Source organism: Trachypithecus francoisi, unplaced genomic scaffold (genome assembly GCF_009764315.1).
Source record: "Trachypithecus francoisi isolate TF-2019V2 unplaced genomic scaffold, Tfra_2.0 Lachesis_group0, whole genome shotgun sequence".
In the NCBI taxonomy this organism is placed as follows: Eukaryota; Metazoa; Chordata; class Mammalia; order Primates; family Cercopithecidae; genus Trachypithecus; species Trachypithecus francoisi.
In genome coordinates, this window is record NW_022681453.1 from 75,495,076 (window position 1) to 75,518,258 (window position 23,183).

General features: G+C 42.6%; 1 protein-coding gene across 6 annotated transcripts in view; it reads right to left on the bottom strand.

Moving 5' to 3' along the window:
- SIDT1 (SID1 transmembrane family member 1) overlaps nt 1–23,183 on the bottom strand; it is a 97,459-nt gene that overhangs the window by 15,515 nt on the left and 58,761 nt on the right. For all 6 annotated transcript variants that reach the window (XM_033211248.1, XM_033211247.1, XM_033211246.1 and 3 more), the window contains 10 exons: nt 20,006–20,049; nt 11,325–11,396; nt 9,836–9,981; nt 8,650–8,723; nt 7,701–7,767; nt 5,453–5,526; nt 4,349–4,472; nt 4,030–4,147; nt 1,444–1,580; nt 408–516 (listed from right to left, as the gene is read on the bottom strand). In XM_033211248.1, the coding sequence (XP_033067139.1) occupies nt 408–516; nt 1,444–1,580; nt 4,030–4,147; nt 4,349–4,472; nt 5,453–5,526; nt 7,701–7,767; nt 8,650–8,723; nt 9,836–9,981; nt 11,325–11,396; nt 20,006–20,049 (965 nt within the window). The remainder of the gene's footprint in view (nt 1–407; nt 517–1,443; nt 1,581–4,029; nt 4,148–4,348; nt 4,473–5,452; nt 5,527–7,700; nt 7,768–8,649; nt 8,724–9,835; nt 9,982–11,324; nt 11,397–20,005; nt 20,050–23,183) is intronic.

Below are 23,183 nucleotides of genomic sequence, written 5' to 3' on the forward strand. Positions count from 1 at the left end.
AACCATTTAGCATGGTTAGAGAAATGCTCCCTTTGAATTCTGCAAACTGAAAAATGTTCCTCTAGGTGGAACTAGTGGTATGATGATCATACCATTTTCTAAATACAAGTCAAAGTTTGGCAGACTGCAAAGTGTTTTCAACCAAGGGTTGGAGGTATACCTCCTCTCTGAGGTGTGGCAAACCTTAGTTTCTCAGCTGAAAATAGAACTAGTGGTAATAACTTATCACTATCCTATAAGGGAGAGGAAGCTCTTGGAGAGAATATATGCTATTAAAAGTGGCATAGAATCCAGAGCATTTGTGCATGGTGACCAGTAACACTTTCCTTCAGCATAAGTAAAGGCAATGTCTGATTTTTCATGGAAGTTGATTCTGGTGTTTAGTAGAGAATTAACAGGTGACTCACCTATCTTGAAACGGCCCATATAATATATCTGGGTGCTGAGGGCTAGTGAGGCCAGAACGTGGATTGCAGAGAAGATGACCCAGAACCACACATCATTTTTTCCAAATACCTAGGAGTAAAGATGGAAGTTACCTTCATCTGGGGTTTTCCCTAGAAAACTCATCAAAATCATCCTCTCTCCTGTATGTGTAAGGAGTCAAAAACAGCTGTGTGTGCATTCTGTTTTTCTCCCCCTCTGGAAACTCCCACAAATCTTACTCCCATGGGACAGCAAAAAAGAAAAAAAGGTTAAGGGACCAGATGAAAATGGAAAAGAGAAATAGGAGAGGCAGCTGAGTAGCAATGGTGAAGAGGCAACAGGTCTAAAGTGGGGGCGAATGCACTTCAAATAACCAAAACAGCCAACACGTGTTGCCCATGCATATTTAGAAAGTGGTTTCTGTTTTTTCGAGTCAGTCTCTCCAGTCAGCTTATATACCCCTGTTCCATTTTCACATGAGCCAGGTCTAGCTTTATATTAAAATTATCCTGTGGTGGTTTTACAGGTGCCTAATACATTATTAAAAATAACCAACAAGGCCGGGCACAGCGGCTTATGCCTGTAATCCCAGCAGTTTGGGAGGCTGAGGCAGGCGGATCACGAGGTCAGGAGTTCGAGACCAGCCTGACCAACATGGTGACACCCCGTCTCTACTAAAAATACAAAAATTAGCCGGGCATGGTGGTGCATGCCTGTAGGCACAGCTATTCAGGAGGCTGAGGCAGGAGAATTGCTTGAACCCGAGAGGTGGAAGTTGCAGTGAGCTGAGATCACACCACTGTATTGCAGCCTGGTGATAGAGCAAGACTCTGTCTGGAAAAAAAAAAAAAACAACAAAAAACTAAATAACTAAATAAAACTATGCCATGAGCAGGCCAATGATAAAAGTGTGTCATGATTTTGGTTAATCCAAACCCGTTCACTTGATTGCTGTTTGTTTATTGAATCTAGGGGGGCACTTTTTGAGAGCCAGGTGGAAGAAGGTGGGGGACGCACCACTCCAAGGACGGTGACCATGATGACCACAGCGAAGGAGGCGTAGGCAGAGTAGGCGCTGGCATTGATGTCTGGGTGGCGGGTCTGATAGAGCTTCAGCATGCACAGGCCAGCGATCATGTACATGAAGGAGGTGTCTGAGGAGCCAAAGGAGGAGCCAGACGATCAGGATTCAGTAGGTGACAGACAGATGATATTTTCTAGATTCTTCTTCAGCCTCTGAGTACCCCTCACTTCAATCCATGGACTATTTGCTACCTGCAGACTGTGTGGAGACCTCTAACATGTCAGCCTCCTGGAACATTCTCTAGGCAGATTCCACGTACTCCACTTCTAAACCTCTCTGAGGCTGCACTTTAGTTCACAGAAAAAAAACCATCTGATATAATAAATAAATAACTCCTCTTTCATGGAAGAAGAGTGTCTGATACGATAAACAAACAACTATCCTCCCTTGCATTTTAGACACTGGTGTTCAACAGCAATAACAAAATAATTCCTAATGGTGATAGTGTAGGCAGTGTGACCATAAAATGAGCCCCAGATGGGTGTGGGAGGTCGTTCTCAGCACCCTAAAATATAACCACATTGATTACTGCACATTTATAGCTTTATAGCCCAGTGATGGAAAATAGCCAGAAATAAAACGTAGCTTACTGCATTAGAATTGTGGAAATGCAAATTAAGACAACAATGCAATGCCTCCATATTACTCAAAAACTTGGTAAGAACTTTAAATGTCTGACAGTAACAAATGTTAGTGATGGTCTGGGGAACGGGAAGTCTCACACAGCTATTGGGAGTGAGAATTAATGCTTTGGAGAGAAATTTGTCAGTTTTTGGTAAAATAGAAGGTGCACAGACCAAGTAACTAAAAAATTCTACTTCTAGGTATCCCAAGGAACTTCTCTTACATACATACAAAGAGACATATGAAGGATGCTCATTGTAGTATTATCTATAATAGCAAAATATGGGCAACATCTAAATGCTGTTCAATAGAGGAATTGAGAAATGTGATACTTTTTGTTATACAATATGACAACCCTTAAAAATGAGTGAACTACATGTCCTTGATATAATATTGATAAATCTTGAAAACATATTCTTGGATGAAAAAAGGCTGCAGAACACAGAATGATAAGCTACTATTGATTTGCTACAAATATAGAAAAATTACAAAATCCAGAAAGGTAAATATCAAATTAATCATGGTTATTGCCTTTAGGGGAGGAAGGAGGAGATTAAGTTTGAAAGTGCGTCAAAATAGGACCTCAACTTTATCACAGTGCTTTATTCTCTAAAAAGCAGATCTAGGCAAATATTTAAAAGTGTTGACATTTGTTCATTCTGAGTGGTGAATGATACCATTCTCTGTAGTTTTCTCTATTGAAAATGTTTTCTAATTTAAAAAATTAAACATGACAGAGTTCTGTGGTGCTCAGAGTTAACAACCAGAAGCCGGAGCACAAACATTAAATGACCGTTTAAAAAAATCCTCATCCTTGAGCATGGAGGGCGTCGTTACTTGCTAGACAGCATCAGCTCTTCCCTTCCTCCTTCTTAACAGCATCTCAATACTAACTCAGTATCTATCCGCTTTCAATTCAGAAATGCACACTGTCTCAGCCCCTTTGCTTCAGGAAAGCTAATCCCACCTTTGGCTCCAGGGACAGGGCTGATTGATCTAAAGACAGTCCCACCTTTTTTGCTGATTGGTGAAGCAACCTGGGTCTGAGCTAACTAGCGCTTAGAGAATGATTCAAGAATGGGTTCATGGGGCTGGGTGTGGTGGCTCACACCTGTAATCTCAGCACTTTGGGAGGCAGAGGCAGGCAGATCACCTGAGGTTAGGAGTTTGAGACCAGCCTGGCCAACATGGTGAAACCCCATCTCTACTAAAAAAATGCAAAAATTATCTGGGCATGGTGGTGTGCACCAGTAGTCCCAGCTACTAGGGAGGCTGAGGAAGGAGGATCACTTGAACCCTTGAGGCAGAGATTGCAGTGAACTCAGATCATGCCACTGCACTCCAGCCCGGGCGACAGAGCCAGATGCTGTCAAAAAAAATGGGCTCATGACTGTTTAAGCTACTGAGGTGTGAAAAGATGTTATCTGTGGCTTTCTCAAAAAACAGCTTCCTCGCTCTTAATGGAAGGCTCCTGGAACCCAGCTTGCCGCCTCTGGAATTGTTGGTTGGAGCTATGAAGACGGGGGCTGCTACAGTTACTTTTGCCACCATCAGGGAAGATAGCCTGAGGATAAAACCAACAAACAGGCTTAGTACAATCAAAGAGATCACAGAGAAATGAAGGCAGAGACACCAGATAAATCAACCATAAGCCCTTTCTACATCTGGATGTCCTTATTGTTCAATCCAATATAAATTGGGTTCTCCATAACTTTCATCCCAAAGCAGTCTCACTGCTCAATTAGATCATGCTCTGTGTGGAGGTCCTCTCTGACCACCTCAGCTCACATAAAATGCCATTTGATCCTTGCAAGCATGACTTTGACATTTTTGGGGAGGGTTCCAGGATGAGACTCATGATTCAAATCTGTATAGTAGATATAAATTCTAATTACCGAATTGGAAGTTGGAATAATTAGGGCAGACATGGTAGCAAGCACTGAGCACCCCTTCCATCATCAATGCAATGCCCATAGCATAGAAGAGACCAAAGTGTTTGGGAATCCCGTACTCCTGCAAAAGGAGAAAGGGTGGTCAATAGATATTACATAGTGCCATATCCACCACGTCACTAATCTGGAAGCCTATGCTTCTGGTCTCATGCAGTTTGTTACACATAATAACTCATCACACCATCAAGCCAGATGTCCCACTCCTTTGCAGATCCTGTTTGGATCCATAACCCTCCCTAGCTCCCACCCACTCTCTCCTCACCATAGCAAAGAGGTCCTTGGCTTCTAGGGCTCTCCGATGGAGGATGTCCCGGCACAAGACTATCAGCAGGAAGAGGAAGCCCAGAAGCACGTGGCCCAGATTGCTGAGAATGTTGTTGAAGGCACTACAGGGATGAGTGAGAGGCCATGAGAGAGTCAAGACCATCAAAGGGACCAGAGAATACATGATGCATGAAGGAATGAACGAATTCAGCATCAGTGTTTTCCATTAACCTTTCCATAAGGTTTCAGGATCAGAAAAGCATTAGAAATCCTCTTTAACGTAACTCCTTCATTTTATGATGCTTACTTAGCCTGTGACAATGTGTCTGTTTCCTCTCAAGAGCGCCTGCTTGGCTTCCTAACACCTTCCCATCCTCTCATATCCCGATGGCATTTGTATAGTATGAGTCCTGGGAAGGACAGCTGCTTCAAAGATGGGCAAGTGTTTCAGCTACACTGTGAGAGTGAGTTCTCACAGGTGGACCCACGTAAGTGTCGATGTTCAGCTCTCTAATTGTGAATTTCAGATAAGTGTCAGCCATTCATAGCCAGCAGCTTTATTTGAGGAAACGAATGCTGGTTCAGCTCTGGAGCAAGAAGCCAGACTCCCAACTCCCAGGCAATGCTTCTTCCACGTCACCAAGTTCTGGTGGCTAGAGCATGGCCTGGGAGGCCACAGGGCTGGGTTTGTGTCCTGCGCTACGTAGCAGCTGAGGGACCTTCAGCAAGTCCTCACCTGCCTTCATCTAAAAATAGGAATTGTAGTAATGTCTGTCTCATGAGGTTGTTTAATGGATCGAATGAGACAATAGGCTGCCAGCTCATGCCTGTGAACAAATGCCACCACAGCTAGAGATCTGACATTTTAAAAAATGTCACTGCCCTCATCTTAGCAGGCAGCATGCTTAGGAATGTTTCCTGAGAACCATATACAAGAACGAGAGGAGCATACCTGGTCTCAACTTCTTGGTTTAGTTCCTTTTTACCCTTGAATAGGGTCGTTTCCCACAGTTGTTTTTAGTATTTTTAAAAACTGAAGTCACAACATTAGACAGAAAGGCATCTCTAAATGCCTCGTGGGCAACCAGAGGACTAGGTTTACCTCAGGACGCCCAAGGGGTGAGCACAGAGGAAGTTGTAGTAACAGATGTCCTGGTTGCCAGTGACATTTACCACCTGTAAAATCAAGAGTGAGAAGAGGAAATGTGGTTTTCCTCCGTCCTCTGTGCCCCAGCCGGAAATCACAAAGAGCAGACAGGGCTCAGGGAGATGCACTGTCACTAGTTTACAATGTAACCAGTGCTCCTCTGCACAGATGGGCCATTATCTGCCACCTTACACAGCACAGGTGCTTTTTTCCAAAAAAGTTACCATCTTGCTTTGAATGGGAATATTCTGTGTACCCCCTTACGCAGCCCCGAGGTGGAATTCACCCAAATGCGTTTCCTTTGTTATCATGATGAAAGGACTATGAAATGTTAACATTGGGACGTTTCCGGACTGTCACACTATGTCTATTTTCCAGGTTAATGCAGAGGGTATATAGAGCTGTCCCATCCTCTGGGTGGAAATGGTAAACATGAGGTAGACACAAGGAGATGTGTGTTCAGTTTTCCCTATTTATCACCATCTCTGTCAAGAACTTTCCCAAACCACAGTCCAGGTGTATCTTCTGACAGTCCCCCAAAGTATGCAGAGATTTAGATTATAAACAGTGGTGCTCAAACCTCGTGAAGTCCTTGTTCTCATTGCATAATAAGTATGCAATTGGCTAACTATTATTAGATCATTAACACACAAACTTGGCTGTATGTTGGAATCACTGGGGGTTTAGACACTACAGATACCTGGCTATACCCTCAGAGGCTCTGATCTAATTGGGATGGGGTACAACCGGGACACTGGGATTTGTACAAGCTTCCCAGGTGACCTTAATTCACAGCAAAGTCTGAGGGCCACTGCATTAGAAACAACTTCAGCTTTGTGCTATTGTAAATGGGCTTTCTGTGTAATAAATTCTATAGAAGGTAATTTAAGTGACCTTGGCCTAGGATTCTATGGAGGAATGAGGATTCTCAAACTACTTTCATATTATTTTTGCTTAAAAAATGTTTGTTTTTATTTTACATTTTCTTTTTACTGTAATATTTTGTTAGTTTTATGAAGCCCTTTCTTTCCTTCCTTCCTTCCTCCTTCCTTCCTTCCTTCCTTCCTTCCTTCCTTCCTTCCTTCCTTCTTTCTTTCTTTCTTTCTTTCTTTCTTTCTTTCTTTCTTTCTTTCTTTCTTTCTCTCTTTCTTTCCTTTCTTTCTTTCTTTCTTTCATTCTCGAGACATGGTCTCACTCTGTCACTCAGGCTGGAGTGCAGTGGCGCAATCTCAGCTTACTGCAATCTCCACCTCCTAGGCTTAAGCAATCCTCCCACTTCAGCCTCCTGAGTAGCTGGGACCACAGGTGCATGACACCACTCAGCTAATATTTTTGTATTTTTGGTAGAGACATGGCTTTGTCATGTTGCCCAGGCTGGTCTCAAACTCCTGAGCTCAGGCAATCCACCTGCCTAGGCCTCCCAAAGTTCTGGGATTACAGACGTGAGCCACCATGCCAAGCCACGAAGTTGTTTTTAATTTTACAAAAAAATATTTACCTTCAACGGGAAGGCACAGGCTAGATTAGCTACCAGGTTCCTTTGTTTTGGTCTGGAACTTTATTTACTCTACTCATTATCCCATAATGATCAGAAAGCTCAGAGTGTTAAGTAACAGATGCAGTGGATAGATATCATGACTGAATGAGCGCAAGGTAAGAATTTCAGACTGGTAGACAAAATAATACAAGAGATTGCAGCTCCCTTTGTGATAAAACAAGTGGGAACTAGATTGAAAGATCAGTTAAAAATGAAGCAAATGGGCTGGGTGCCGTGGCTCATGCCTGTAATTCCAGTACTTTGGGAGGCTGAAGCAGGCGGATCACCTGAGGTCAGGAGTTTGAGATCAGCCTGGGCAACATGGTGAAACCCTGCCTCTACTAAAAATACACAAAAAATTTAGTGGCACATGCCTGTAATCCCAGTTACTTGGGAGGCCGAGGCAGGAGAATTGCTTGAATCTGGGAGGCAGAGATTGCAGTGAGCCGACATCGTGCTATTGCACTCCAGCCAGGGTGACAGAGTGAGACTCAGTCTTAAAAAAAAAAAAAAAAAAAAAGAAAGAGGAAGCAATAGTGAATTCCAATTGGAACCCCAATGGGAAATTCTTGAATGGATCCTAAGTTGTACCTCTCTCTGTCAGTCACAGTGGAGACTCTCCCTGCAGAAAGCAAGCTGGGATTCTGGGGCTGGGGCAACACTTACTGTCTGGTAGGTAATGACCAGCTGGATCACGGGCAGTGCGTAAAACACAGCGATGGTGATGATGTTCCTATGCAGGCAGAAAGAAGCAGAAATAGTTATTTTCAAATGAACAGTAGGGTCTTTGGTTAATATTTTTAAAAGAATGCTTCCACCCCATAAGTCCATAATTAACTTGCAAAAATAACCAGAAGCTGATTATGTGGTTCCTGTTTCTCTAGTCGTTCTCTCCCCTCTCTTGCATTGGGGCATTTGGTACACAGTATCCTGTCTAAAGGGAAATTAAAGAAGTAAAGAAAAGGTTCCCTTGGATACTTTTAGTTAGGTTGCAGAGGTAAAAGCTGACAATACTAACTGAAACGTATTTTTTAAAAAGGTTAATGATTGGTACCCAACAAATATTAGGGTTTCTTTTTTCTTTCTTTTCTTACAACCATTTATAAAACAGTGTAAGTAATACCTGCTTCTGGTTTAACCACATCATTTATGAGGGACTGTCTCTTTAGGCTGTTGTTAGATTGAACATCTAACAACTGTAATGAGTAATGAATGACGGATCGCATGAAAGGGGTGTGGTTTCCAAACTGCTGGTCCTGCTATGAAACTTCATGTGGCCCCATTGTCCCTTATTTCCTTCTAAGATCTGTATGCAAGTTCAAGGGCATCCTTCAAGAGAAAATAAGATGAGGCACTGTCACAAAAGTATAATATTCAGCTTGAGGGTTTCTGAGGGGAGAGATTTCTTGCAAGGCAGCTCAGCCTCTTGGCTGGGAGGGAGGCTGTGTCCGTGTGTGTGGCCATCGCAGGTCTACTGATAGTTGGCTGGTAACATCATCCCCTACGCCTGTGCCTCATTAAACACTAAAACCTTGTGCCTAAGTGGTTGTGGCTCTTACAAAAAAAACTTTATGTTTATTTAAGGGAACCATGGTCCTGCTGGTCAGCTACTTACCAAAAATAAATTTTATATTTTTTGCTGACAATTCTCCGGTCCTTCCTGGACAAATCGGACAGGTAAAGGAACATCTGGAATGCCAAATAAAAAGAGAATGCAAAACTGTACTCAGCTGTTTATGCATGAGATACAAAGGCAAACTTAACACATGTCTCAATTTAAATTAAAATTGTTAAAATTATTCAAGGGGGTTGGGTGCGGTGGCTCACTCCTGTAATCCCAACACTTTGGGAGGCTGAGGTGGGCGGATCACGAGATCAGGAGATCAAGACCATCCTGGCTAACACGGTGAAACCCTGTCTCTACTAAAACTACAAAAAACTAGCCGGCCGTGGTGGCGGGCGCCTGTAGTCCCAGCAACTCAGGAGGCTGAGGCAGGAGAATGGCGTGAACCCGGGAGGCGGAGCTTACAGTGAGCCGAGATCGCGCCCCTGCACTCCAGCCTGGGTGACAGAGCCAGGCTCTGTCTCAAAAAAAAAAAAAAATTTTCAAGGGATACAGTTATTCAAATTTACTAATTTGATTAAGTAAATCAAATTTCTTGATTAAAATTATTTAAGACTTTTCTTTTAATGTTGTTTTTCCCATGATACCTTAATAAAAATCCTAGTATTTTCCTTGGAATATTAAGGATTGGCCGATGTGGGCAACTTATTGGAAGTCTTGAGTGCTTCTTATATGTCAAGAATTGATTTTCCAGCTTTCAGAGCTGTCTGCTGTGTGGTTCTTGAACTACATAGGGCTGAAACTGTGCATTTCACCTTCATATCTTTTGCTGGATATGACACAAAATAATAATTACAAGACAGAAAGAAATGAGCTTTCCTCCTGAAAGATGATATGCACAGAACCGGGGAGCCTTCCCCAGTACACCCCTCAAATGAATCTCTTCTTCCATCTGGTTGGATCCCTGCCTCCTCTATTGTCCACGGTCAGCCACTTCAGACCTTAAGAGCATATTAATGCTCTGTTCTCTTTAATGTGCTCACTTTCTTCCTCGAGAAAACAAGTGCTAATTAACAGAGTATTGCTTTTAGTCTGTAGGTACATTTGATTTAAGCCTTCTGGGAAATGTGACTTTCCCTGAAGGAAACAAAATAAAGGAAACTGAGGTACTGCTGAAATTTATTCTACTGCCAAACTTTCTGCCCTCTCAAAGAGTACAGTGAGGCAGAGTGGGTACCTTGGTCCGGATGATGTTTTTATCACTCTCAATGTCTGGCATGGTGTCAAAGTCGCTCTCCTCCACAGAGCTGTCTGTGTCTGACTGGCCCGGTGGCCCACCATCGGGGGAGGACATCTGCCTTCCAGGACTGGAGCTCGACTCATCTGAAACAGAGACAACTCATCTGCCTTCAAAAGCCATGGAGATCCTATGGAGCCCATTCCTCTATGCAAAAAGCACCGTGCAGACTCATTCTAGCAAATACTATGTTGATCCAAATGAACTCCTTATTCACAAGACCTGTTCTTTCTCTCTATTCCTTCTCAATGGGCTTTTATTTTTCCTCTCCTCCTATTTTTATATTTAACTTGTCTATCTTCAGGACTGAACACATATTAGAATCTAAGGGCATCTGCTCTGTTAACTATTTGGATACAAAAATAAATTGTACTTATATTTCATGTTTCATATGTTAAAATATGAACATAAATATATACACATACACATGCACACAGCTATGTATAGCATCTATTGTATATATGTGTGAGCTCACACATATCTAACAGCTATACATTTCTCATGGGTAAAGTATTTGTACACAGAAATCACCCACATGCCATATCTATGATTATATAACGAAAACAACATTCTCAGGAAGAAGAATCCTTCTGTTCCCATGAATGTTTCCCAGAGCAGATGGAGATTTGTGCAGCTTGATGAGCACATGAGCTGAGCTTACCTTCCGCTTTATTTCTTCTGTTCAGATGGTTTTTAAAAAATCCTGTTCTTACAGAACTAAAAATAAGTAGCCTGCACTGAGCCCACATGCTTCTCAAAGTTACAGAATGATAGGGCAGGAAGACAGGATTCCCAGTCCCTCTACACTGACATTTTAAGGAGCATCATTCATAGGTCCACAAGCAATATGGAAGGGCAGGCAGCTCAATGTGCTTCTACTCTAACAAGACAGGTCTAGGATTCCATTCTTTTCAGACCACTTAAGGAACATTGGGTTTGCCATTTGAACGACTGGGTGGCAGTCAGCAGGTTCAATTATGAAGTTAGCCAAAATGAAGGGTTGGTAGGCTACAGCCATGTTCACCTGCAGCACTGCCTCAGTCTTCTGATCGCCCCTTACTCCACTGAAACCTGAGAATGAAACAACTGGTCAACTGACGTCAGGCTCCCTGGGACACATCTTTCATGCCCTAAACCCAGGCTGGATATGAAAAAGTCCCTAGAGGGCCTTAGTATTAGATGGCAAACATTGAAGGAATTCTGCCCAAGTGGGACCAGCAGATCCAAGAAACAGAACAATGGAACTGGAGAAAGTTAGAGCTGGGAGGAAGCTTCCAAACCTCCAACCGACTCATCTTACAAATAAAAGACAGTCTCATAGGATAACTGCTTTGCCCACATCCCCAGTTATTAGTGGCTGGAATGCCTTTCTATCATATTCTCTGGAGAACTAGGAAATATTTTCATGAACAGACCTGGTAGGACATACCTATCGTTCCATAGTTGCTCCCTTCGGGTGTGCTGGCAGCAATGGGATGAGATGCCACCATATTTCCAGAGCCTGTTAAAAAAAGTGAAGAGGCAAACACTTTACGTCCAGTTGCTAAAACAAAACAACACTATTCTAAGTAGCTTGAATCATCAGGCCACATTATTTTAAGTTTGATTTTCTTTTTACACGAATACAGGAGTCACCAAAACTATAACCCATCTGCCAAATCTAGCCTGCCACCTGTTTCCGTATGGCTCTTCAACTAAGACTGGTTTTTAAACCTTTAAGTGATTGGGGAACAAATCCAAAGAAGCATAATGTTTCATGACAGGTAAAAATTATATGAAATTCAAATTTCAGTATTTATGTGTAAGTTCTGCTGAAACACAGCCATCATTTCCATTGGTGGGCAATAAAAATATTCAGTTTTGTAAGCCAACTTTGTAGGTTTTTATCATGTTTTAAATTTTTTATGTGTCCATTAATTTCCCCTGTAAAGAAAAATAATTAAAGTGTAAGTCCAAAACCTGGGTAAAGGTTTTGAGTTTACACTTTAATTTTAAGGACTAATGCAATGGCCTTGGAGACCCAATTTCTTTTCTTCTTTGGTGGTTTAGCCAAGAGTTGGCTCTGCTGGACAGCAAGGCTTTTGGCTAATGCAGCATTTTTGGCAGCCTCAGCGGTTCCCAGGGCCCTTAGCACACAGATCTTGGCCTTCAAAATGCAGACTTTGGCCCTCAGAATGCATGCTTCCTGGCACTGTTACTAGGCTTGGAGATCCCCTCATAAATTTCTTCTTATTTAGAGAAACTAGGTGTTACCTGGCCTTTCTTGGGCTAACCCATAAGTATGTAACATGTCATCAATACAATCTATGTTTTTCATCCAACTTCAAGTCAAAGAAACAGGTTACCTTCAGACTCTTAAGTATGAGAGATCAAATCTTTTGAGCACAGTAACAGTGCCATGTGAAGATGTTGTGTGCAGTCTGCCTGACTCTTTTGGACTTAGAACAGATTTGGCCATAGTTACAGCATAGAGCTTTGCTGCTATAGCTGCTACTGCTGCTGCTACAGTACTACCTCTATTACTACTGACTGATGCTTATTGCAGACTTACTGTGTAGGACAGTCTTTAAAATTCTTTCCAGGAATTTACTCTTTTAAATTTTCAACAACCCTAGGAGGTTGATAATATTATTCTCACAATTTTAAAGATGATAAAAGGGAGATTCTGAGAGATCATGTAATTTGCCCAGTCACTCAGAGAGTGGACGGATAGTGTTTCATTGTATTGATCTCAGTGAAACCTTATTTTCTTTTTATAAAAAAATTATTATGATTTCTTGGGACAGGGTCTCACTTTGTCATCCAGGCTGGAGTGCAGTGGTGTGATCTTGGCTCACTGCAACTTCTGCCTCCCAGGTTCAAGTGATTCTCCTGCCTCAGTCTCTTGAGTAGCTGGGACTACAGGTGCACATCACCACACCTGGCTAATTTTTGTATTTTTAGTGCAGATGGGGTTCCACCATGTTGGCCAGACTGGTCTTGAACTCCTCACCTCAAGTGATCGGCTTGCCTTGGCCTCCCAAAGTGCTGGGATTACAGGCGTGAGCCACCATGCTTGGCCTAAAAAATGATTTTTAATTGTATATATTAAGATGCACAACATGATGTTTTAATATTACGTGCACATAGTGAAATGATTGCTATAGCTAAGGAAATTAACATATCCATCACTTTCCATAGTTCCCCCTTCTTTGTTGTTAAAAGAACACCTAAAATCTACTCTCTTCACAAATTTTCAATATAGAATGCAATATTATTAACTATATATAGTCTTCCTACTGTATACTAGACTTATTCATCCTATCTACCTGCAGATTTGTACCTTTTGACTCACAGCTCCTAATTTCCTCCCGCTCCCTGTACCTGGTACCCACTGTTCTAATCGCTATTTCTATGTATTTTACTTTTTAAAATATTCCACATATAAGAGAGACCCTGCAGTACTTTTCTTTCTGTGTCTGGTGTATTCCACTTAGCATGACATCCTTCATGTTTATCCATGGAAGGCATACTGTTGCAAATGGCAGCATATCCTGCTTAATAACCTTCTGTTTTGTATATATTAGACAAAACTTATCTTTTTAACTGAAAACACAGGAATTTTCCTTCAAATAAGAACAATTGGTAGTAAATATGTTACTTTCATATAGTGCTCAAGAATACCTTTTGAAGAGCAAAGAGATTGAGGCTCATTTGCATATCCACTGTAATAAAGTCACATTTTAAAAAAGCACAGCTTTCGCTTTTTAGATTGGAAGCTGCTGCCTGCCAGTGATCACCCATTGGTGTGGGTCATGCTGCATCTTCTTTCTGTTTAGTTCATTGCAGGGAGTCTCATGGAACCCCTGGGTTGCTCTTATTCCTAGATGATGTTGTAGGTCTTTTACATCACCCTCAGTATCTTTCACATTTTTCTCTTTTCAAGCTCCTTATTTTATTTTACTTATTTATTTCTTGAGACTGGGTCTCATGCTGTTGCCCAGACTGGAGTGCGGTGGCACAATCACGGCGCACTGTAGCCTCAACCACCAGGCTCAGGCGATCCTCCTGCCTCAGCCTCTTGAGTAGCTGGGACCATGGGGTCATGCCACCATACCTGGCTAATTTTTCAGAAATTATCTGTAGAGACGGAAACTGCCTAGGCTGACCAGGCTGATCTCCAACTCTTTGACTCAAGTGTAGAGACAGAATCTCCCTAGGTTGACCAGACTGGCCTCCAACTCCTTGACTCAAGAATCCTCCAGCCTTGGCCTCCCAAAGTGCTGGGATTACAGGTGTGAGTCACCATGCCTGGTCCAAGCTCCTTATTTTAAGTCACTAACCTATGTCCCTTCTTTAAAATGTAATTTTGAAAATTATTAAGTGTGCAAATAGTAAATGAAGAATGACACTAAAATCACAAAATGCTGAGAATATTATCATATATTTTACCATATATTTTATCATATAATATTACCATATGTTTTAAAGATGATAAAAGGGAGATGCTGAGAGATCAAGTAATTTGCCCAGTCACTCAGATAGGGGATGGATAGTAATTCATTGTATTGGTCTCAGTGAAAACTTACTTGTTTTTATACAAAAAGATTTTTAAATTGTATATATTAGGATGTACAACATGATGTTTTGATATTACGTGCACATAGTGCATTTTGGTGTCACTGGAAGTCCTCTGATATGGGAAGTAGAAGTGTGTGTAGGAAAATGCTGGAGTTCAGTTGTAGCAGGAGGTCGAAATGGTTCGTGGGAGCCAATGTTCTCTGTGTGTGTGTAATCAAAAGAAAAACAAAAAACAAAAGCTAAAATCAAAGTAAGTGAACAAACAAAAACAATCACTGTTTTGTTAGGTGACAAATTCACTAAAAAGACAAAGCCAGCTGTGTAGGTCTGTTCAGACTTTAATGAATCACTGATTTCTGTTTTCTGCTCCAGCTCATCACTGAGCACGATCTGGTTTTGATGTTGTTGCTGGCTCTGTTCATTTTGAGGCAGCTGCAACATCATGGGTTCTGTGACGGACAGGAGCACCAAGATTTTCGTGTGCAATGCCATTGCCAGCATGCAAAAGTGTTTTCACTCTGTGGACTTTTATACACACCATTTAAATATGAGATTGGCCAACATGGGATAACAGTATTCTTTTCATTTTGCTTATGTCTAAAGCCTTTTAAGAATGCAAAAACCAAGGCATTTCCTTCTAGACATCAAGTATGGTCTGGGAAGGCAAACCATATCTATATTTAACTGTATAGTACATAGAAAGCAGAATTCAACATAAAATATCAGCTTATAGGACAGACCAAGATGTTCTGGCTGGAAATAGCAGATACATATGATTGTGAATGATCTCATCCGAATGAGGAAACTTGTTTTGATATGTGTTTCTCTGAGCTTGAGACCCCTGCATCTGTCTACTTCACTGACACAGAACAGGATATGCTTGCACACTTGCTTTTTATGTTAAATGCCCTATGTGAGGAGAAAATTTTCATTTCATTTTGAGCATGTTTGTGTCTTTCAAGGACTTCATATTTATAGTTGCCTTGTCCCATTCTGTCTCTGAAGACTTAACAGGTTGGAAGCTGAAGAGGGAGTCAGAAATGATGGGAACTAGCTGCATGATTATTTTTTATTTTTATTTTTATTTTATTTTTTGAGATGGAGTCTCGCTCTGTCGCCAGGCTGGAGTGCAGTGGCACGATCTCAGCTCATTGCAACCTCTGCTTCCCGGGTTCAGGCAATTCCCCTGCCTCAGCCTCCTGAGTAGCTGGGACTACAGGCACACGCCACCACACGGGGCTAATATTTTGTATTTTAGTAGAGATGGGGTTTCACCATGTTGGCCAGGATGGTCTCAATCTCCTGACTGTAGGCAATTCCCCAGCCTCAGCCTCCCAGAGTGTTGGGATTACAGGTGTGAGCCACCATGCCCGGCCCAAATTTCATTTTTATGCCAATTTCCTACCTATTCCAACTTAGTGTCATGTTTTGTTTCAATAGTTGAAGAAAAAATGAAGAAAACCATCATCTTTGCAGATGGATGTAAAAGTAAAATTCCTCTAGAAGAAAAAGTTGAACAAGAAAACTGGAAAAAGAAGAGTAGAGATGTAGGAATAGAATTTGAGACCCCTGGCCACTAAATGGCCTGTGTTCCTTGAGTCCTCCACGTTCAGCACTCTCCTTGTCTTATCTCCACCAGATCTTGCTCTTGGCTAAGAGGCTGGTTCAGTAATGGCTCTATCCAGGGAAGGATTGGGTTGGCCATATGGTTCTTAAATCTACAACCGATTAGGCTTGTTAAGCTCTTGCATTTGAGAAAGTAACCTCCTCTTCTGCTGCACCCCCAGCTCCTGGTGGCAACTCAAGGGGTCCCAGAGGCCTGTTGAGGAGGCTTCATTATTTTTCTCAGTTGGTAACTGAATTTCTGTAGAGGCTCTTTAACAATTATGTGAAATGTGGGATTTCTCTCTGATAAAGCCAGTGGAAGAAACGTTTTTACAGCACAGAGCCTTTCTTAGATTCTCTAAGATTCTCACAGATGCCCTGTCTTTGGTATTAGGTGATGATTAGACAATGTAGGGTCCAGTCATTCATAGTACAGTAAAAAAAGTCCCTTCAAGTCCCCTGGAGCAGCTCTTTGCCAACACTATTTCCATCTGACTCAGGCTCCAGGGTCTAATCTTCTTCATCACACGAAATATGAAATACATTCTTTTGCTTTTTAGTATAGTTGGAGCCAACATCGAGATTTTCACACACAGCTTAATCAAATGACTGCAGACATATCAAAGAAAAACAAATGCAGAGTAGCCAACAGATTTTCTGAGTGCATCCTTCCTAACTCCAAAGGAGCTGCCACCAATTTGGCAACCTGTAGGGACCTGATTCCATTTCTTCCACTTTAGTCACGTCTAAGGTGAAAGCATTAGGCTAAGTTCCATAGATACCTAGCTCCACAATGGTGTGGGCAGACACCATATTAAGTCTAGTGGGATTCTCTTCCCCTTTCAGAAGCTGCTTCTAGCATTTTCTCTGGACATAAGCACCCAAGGCATTTCCTGTAACTCTGAGCTCTATTGAACTTCCTGTGCCCCATGGTCACGCTGATCCTGGCCTTGGGAGAGAAAGACATTTCTGTATCCTTGTTTCTTCCCTGAATGTCTCTCATTAGCTTCCACATATGGTCCTTACTTGCCTCTGTCTCTTGCTCCTGGCTGGTTTCTCGATGCTCTGTTTGAGATGCCTAAAAAAGTCTCTGGTTCTTCCCTTGGGCAGAGCTTGTCTTCTGCTCTTGGTTTAAGCGTCTAGGTCTTGACTCTCCAGTGGTCATGACATCGGGGGCGATACCATCATTCCCTGTGGCCTCTCTACATTACAAAGGTTCCTTGTTTTCTTCCTATTTCAAAGCCCTTTGTGGTGAACATTCCTATTCCCTACTTCCTACCTAAGCTGGCTTCTTATTTAGGTGTCCTCATGTGTTTAGGTCCATGGTTCTCAAACAGGGGGAGATGGGGAAACAGTTTTGCCCCCAGAAAGATATTTGGCAATGTCTGGAGGCATTTTTTTCCCGAGACATGGTCTTGCTCTGTCACCTAAGTTGGAGTGCAGTGGTGCGATTTCAGCTCCCTGCAGCCCCAGCATCCTGGGCTCAAGCGATCCTCCCACGTCAGCCTCCGAAGTAGCTGGAGCACAGGTGTGCACCACCACACCCACCTAATTTTGTTTAATTGTTTTTATAGAGACAAAGTCTCACTATGTTGCCCAGGCTGGTCTCGAACTCCTAAGCCCAAACAATCCTCCCACCTCTGCCTCCCCAAATGCTGGGATTACAGGTATGAGCCACTGTGCCAAGCCTGGAGGCATTTTTAGTTGTCCCAAGGAAGGGCAACTCCTAGAATCTAGTGCGTGGAGGTGAAGGAGGCTATTAAACATCCTATAAGATACGGAATAGCCCCCAACAACAAATAATTATCTGACCCATAATGTCAATAATATTGAGTTTGAGAAACTGTGGTCTTAAAGAAGAGGACCTAACCTTAATTCTAAAAGTAGGTTTGTCTGATGTGTAGGTAAATCTGTTCTTTGCAGTGACTGGTTTAACAATAAGTGTATGATTCACTCTAGGCCAATAAAACACAAGAAGTTGCTGAGGGCTTCTGAAAAGATCCTTCTCTCTGGTGTTGTCAGGTGAAGGTGTGAGCCTTGACCCATCTCACTGCCAGCCCTGGGAGTAAATTGAAGCCAAGGGAATGGCAGGGAAATGGACCAGAGCCACTGGACTCATCAATCCTGAAGTACATATTTTGGCTCAATTTCCAGAGCTAGGAGTCTCTTTCTTGATTAAGCATGTTTGAGGTTTTTTTTGTTGTTGTTGTTACTGTTGTTACTTACACCCACATGAATCTTAATGATGCATCTTTACTCTTTCTGCTCACTCATTGGTTTCCGCTTACCGTCAGAAGGGTACCTCCAGCTCTTAGATAATTTTCAGAGCCTCCCTGAACCTGGACAATGATCTGCCTCAAGTCCCAGCATTGTCCACTTATGCTTCAATGTTCAGCAGACCCGTCTGAATACATAATTCCTTTCATACATATTATTGTAATAAAATGACTTTACTCATACAATAAAAAATAACAGATTATCCATTCAGAGGCTACCCAACGGGATTCAGTCGATTGGATGTAAGCCTAAGTTCAACTAGGCCTAAACTAATCACAAAACCTGGAGACACTGTAGGAAAAAACATGAGATCCAGAGAGCAGACAAATTCATTTAAACATTTGATGACTAAAAGGGAGAAGAGCAGTTAGAATTTTAAAGCCATGAGAGCAGGTGTTCTTTTATAGTCTTTTACACTGACAGCTGAATGTTTATAAAACAAAGTGCTTGGGTGGCTGGAAAAACAGACATGCTGACATTAAGGAAGACAAACATTAAGAAAAAGGAGCAAACTCTCCAGCAAAGGGAGCAATCATTCTGCTGGAGGGGTGTAGCGGGTGAGTTTGACTCTTTCTAAGATTCTGTGACCTCATTTAAGTGTGGAAAACACACACCTAAATATCTGCTATGTATGACTTAAAAACCAAGTTCCACTGCATATTCCTTTTTAACCAAATTCTTGCTCTGGGGTGAATAACTTAAGAACACTGAGTTTAGGTTTTTCAAAAATGAGGACATTTAAAGTTTCAAGTTTGTTAAAAAAGATTAGGTCATTGAATCCCTTTGTTCAAACTCTCAGAGTGGAGGAAAAGGTGTAGCACAGTCGCTGGATAGTCAATTACTCTGGATTCCCCCAAGTTATGACACTCTTTATTATACTTGCTAGTGTCAAGTATTTCAGTTTTCTAGACACTTAAAAAAGCCTCCATCTCAGTTTGGGAAAAGTAAACTCTGTATTAGAGTTGGCACAATACATTCTTACTGTTGTTCACAAATCAGCTTTGGGATATGAACAATTATGTGTGAATTAGGTAGGAACAATTATGTCCTAGAAAAGCTGAAACTTTTTAAAAAGATGAATGGCTGACCAAAGGTCTGTGATTACAAGAGACACTCCTAGTAAAGGTTTTTAGTGTGAGCTCCACGTCTCAATAATTACCAACCGCAGCAACAGTCTCCAACATTTTTGGCTCCAACATTTAGGGACTGGTTTCATGAAAGACAATTTTTCCACAGACAGGGGTGGGGATGGGTGGATGGGTTATGGCATTAGATTCTCGTAAGGAGCACACAACTCAGACCCCTCGCATGCACGGTTCACAGCAGGGTTTGCTCTCCTATGAGACTCTAATGCTGTCACTGATCTGACAGGAGGCAGAGCTCGGGTGGTAATGCTCGCTCACCTGCCACTCACCTCCTTCTGTGCAGCCCAGCTCCTAACAGGCCACAGACCAGTGCCAGTCCACGGCCTAGGGTTTGGGACCCCTTGAACTATAGAATTGGTTTTCACTAGCTCTGCTTTCCAACTGCAGGCTAGATTACTCTGTGGGATAGGAATCAAGGGAGGGTTTGTAAATTGCAAAAGGCAGAGAGGTAAAAGAAGCATGAAATGGGATGTTGTCACACTATGTGACATCATTTTGAATTGAAACCAAGCATTGCTCTTACCATCATTGGACCCAAAGCTTCCATCAGTGGATTTTCTGTGAAACCTGCAAACAAGCACATACACATGCTCCTAAGACAGCGAAAACCTCAGCATTTTACATTTGTTCCTTATAGATTTTGTTGCAGATTTGTCTACTAGGGTCTCTTCAGAACATGTCTTTGCGGCCAGGCGCGATGGCACACGCCTGTAATCCCAGCACTTTGGGAGGACAAGGCGGGCGGATCACAAAGTCAAGAGTTCGAGACCAGCCTGGCCAATATGGTGAAACCCCGTCTCTACTAAAAATACAAAAATTAGCTGGGTGTGATGGCAGGCGCCTGTAGTCTCAGCTACTTGGGAGGCTGAGGCAGGAGAATCACCTGAACCCAGGAGGCAGAGGTTGCAGTGAGCTGAGATCATGCCTGGGCGACAGAGCGAGACTCTGTCTCAAAAAAAAAAAAAAAAAAAAAAAAAACAAAACAACAACAACAAAATACATGTGTTTAGATATGGAGAAATTGGAACTGATACACTGTTGGTGGGAATGTAAAATGGTGCAGTCACTTTGGAAAAGTTTGTCAGTTTCCCAAAAAGTTAAACAGAGTTACCATATATCCCAGCACTTTCATTCTCAGGCATATACATCATTTATTCATTCATCAGTTTTCAGATGTAATTCACATACCATAAAATTCACCCTTTAAAGTGCTTAATTTAGTGAGTTTTAATATTAGATTGGTGCAAAAGTAATTGTGATTTTGCCTTCAAAAATAATGGCAAAAAGGCAATTACTTTCACACCAATCAAATACATTCACAAAGTTGTGTAGCTCCCACCACTATTGAATTCTAGAATATTTTCATCATCCCCAGAAGAAATTTCAAACCCATGACCAGTCACTCCCCATTCCCCACTCCCCATCCCCTGGAAAACACTAATCTACTTTCTGTCTCTGTAAGTTTGCCTATTTTGGACTTTTCATTAAAAATGAATCATATATTTTTTTGGGGCGGAGCAAGATGGCCGAATAGGAACAGCTCCAGTCTCCAACTCCCAGCGCGAGGGACACAGAAGACCGGTGATTTCTGCATTTTCAACTGAGGTACTGGGGTCATCTCTCTAGGGAGTGCCGGACAATCGGTGCGGGTCAGCTGCTGCAGCCTGACCAGCGTGAGCTGAAGCAGGGCGAGGCATCGCCTCACCTGGAAGCGCAAGGGGAAAGGAAATCCCTTTTCCTAGCCAGGGGAACTGAGACACACAACACCTGGAAAATCGGGTAACTCCCACCCCAATACTGCGCTTTAAGGAAACAGGCACACCAGGAGAATATATCCCACACCTGGCCGGGAGGGTCCCACGCCCACGGAGCCTCCCTCACTGCTAACACAGCCGTCTGCGGCGATCTATCCGCAAGGCAGCAGCGAGGCTGGGGGAGGGGCGCCCGCCATTGCTGAGGCTTAAGTAGGTAAACAAAGCCGCTGGGAAGCTCGAACTGGGTGGAGCTCACAGCAGCTCAAGGAAGCCTGCCTGTCTCTGTAGACTCTACCTCTGCGGACAGCGCACAGCTGCAGTCCATTAGGGGAAAGAGCGGGGCCGCTGCAGACCCGAACGACTCTGTCTGACAGCTTTGGGGAGAGCCGTGGATCTCCTAACGCGGAGGTTGAGATCTGAGAACAGACAGACTGCCTGCTCAGGTGGGTCCCTGACCCCTGAGTAGCCTAGCTGGGAGACATCCCCCACTAGGGGCAGTCTGACACCCCACACCTCACAGGGTGGCATCACCCCTGAGAGGAAACTTCCAAAGAAAGAATCAGACAGGTACACTCGCTGTTCAGCAATATTCTATCTTCGGCAACCTCTGCTGCTGATACCCAGGCAAACAGGGTCTGGAGTGGACCTCAAGCAATCTCTAACAGACCAACAGACACTCCTTCTGACTGTCAGACGGAAAACTATCAAACAGGAAGGACACCTATACCAAAACCCCATCAGTACGTCACCATCATCAAAGTCCAGAGACAGATAAAACCACAAAGATGGGGAAGAAGCAGGGCAGAAAAGCTGGAAATTCAAAAAATAAGAGCGCATCTCCCCCTGCAAAGGAGCGCAGCCCATCGCCAGCAACGGATCAAAGCTGGTCAGAGAATGACTTTCACGAGATGAGAGAAGAAGGCTTCAGTCCATCAACCTCTCAGAGCTAAAGGAGGAATTACGTACCCAGCGCAAAGAAACTAAAAATCTTGAAAAAAAAGTGGAAGAATTGACAGCTAGACTAATTAATGCAGAGAAGATCATAAACGAAATGACAGAGATGAAAACCATGACATGAGAAATACGTGACAAATGCACAAGCTTCAGTAACCGACTCGATCAACTGGAAGAAAGAGTATCAGCGATTGAGGATCAAATGAATGAAATGAAGCAAGAAGAGAAACCAAAAGAAAAAAGAAGAAAAAGAAATGAACAAAGCCTGCAAGAAGTATGGGATTATGTAAAAAGACCAAATCTACGTCTGATTGGGGTGCCTGAAAGTGAGGGGGAAAATGGAACCAAGTTGGAAAACACTCTTCAGGATATCATCCAGGAGAACTTCCCCAACCTAGTAGGGCAGGCCAACATTCAAATTCAGGAAATACAGAGAACGCCACGAAGATACTCCTCCAGAAGAGCAACTCCAAGACACATAATTGCCAGATTCACCAAAGTTGAAATGAAAGAAAAAATCTTAAGGGCAGCCAGAGAGAAAGGTCGGGTTACCCACAAAGGGAAGCCCATCAGAATAACAGCAGACCTCTCGGCAGAAACTCTACAAGCCAGAAGAGAGTGGGGGCCAATATTCAACGTTCTTAAAGAAAAGAATTTTCAACCCAGAATTTCATATCCAGCCAAACTAAGCTTCATCAGTGAAGGAGAAATAAAATTCTTTACAGATAAGCAAATGCTTAGAGATTTTGTCACCACCAGGCCTGCCTTACAAGAGACCCTGAAGGAAGCCCTAAACATGGAAAGGAACAACCGGTACCAGCCATTGCAAAAACATGCCAAAATGTAAAGACCATCGAAGCTAGGAAGAAACTGCATCAACTAACGAGCAAAATAACCAGTTAATATCATAATGACAGGATCAAGTTCACACATAACAATATTAACCTTAAATGTCAATGGACTAAATGCTCCAATTAAAAGACACAGACTGGC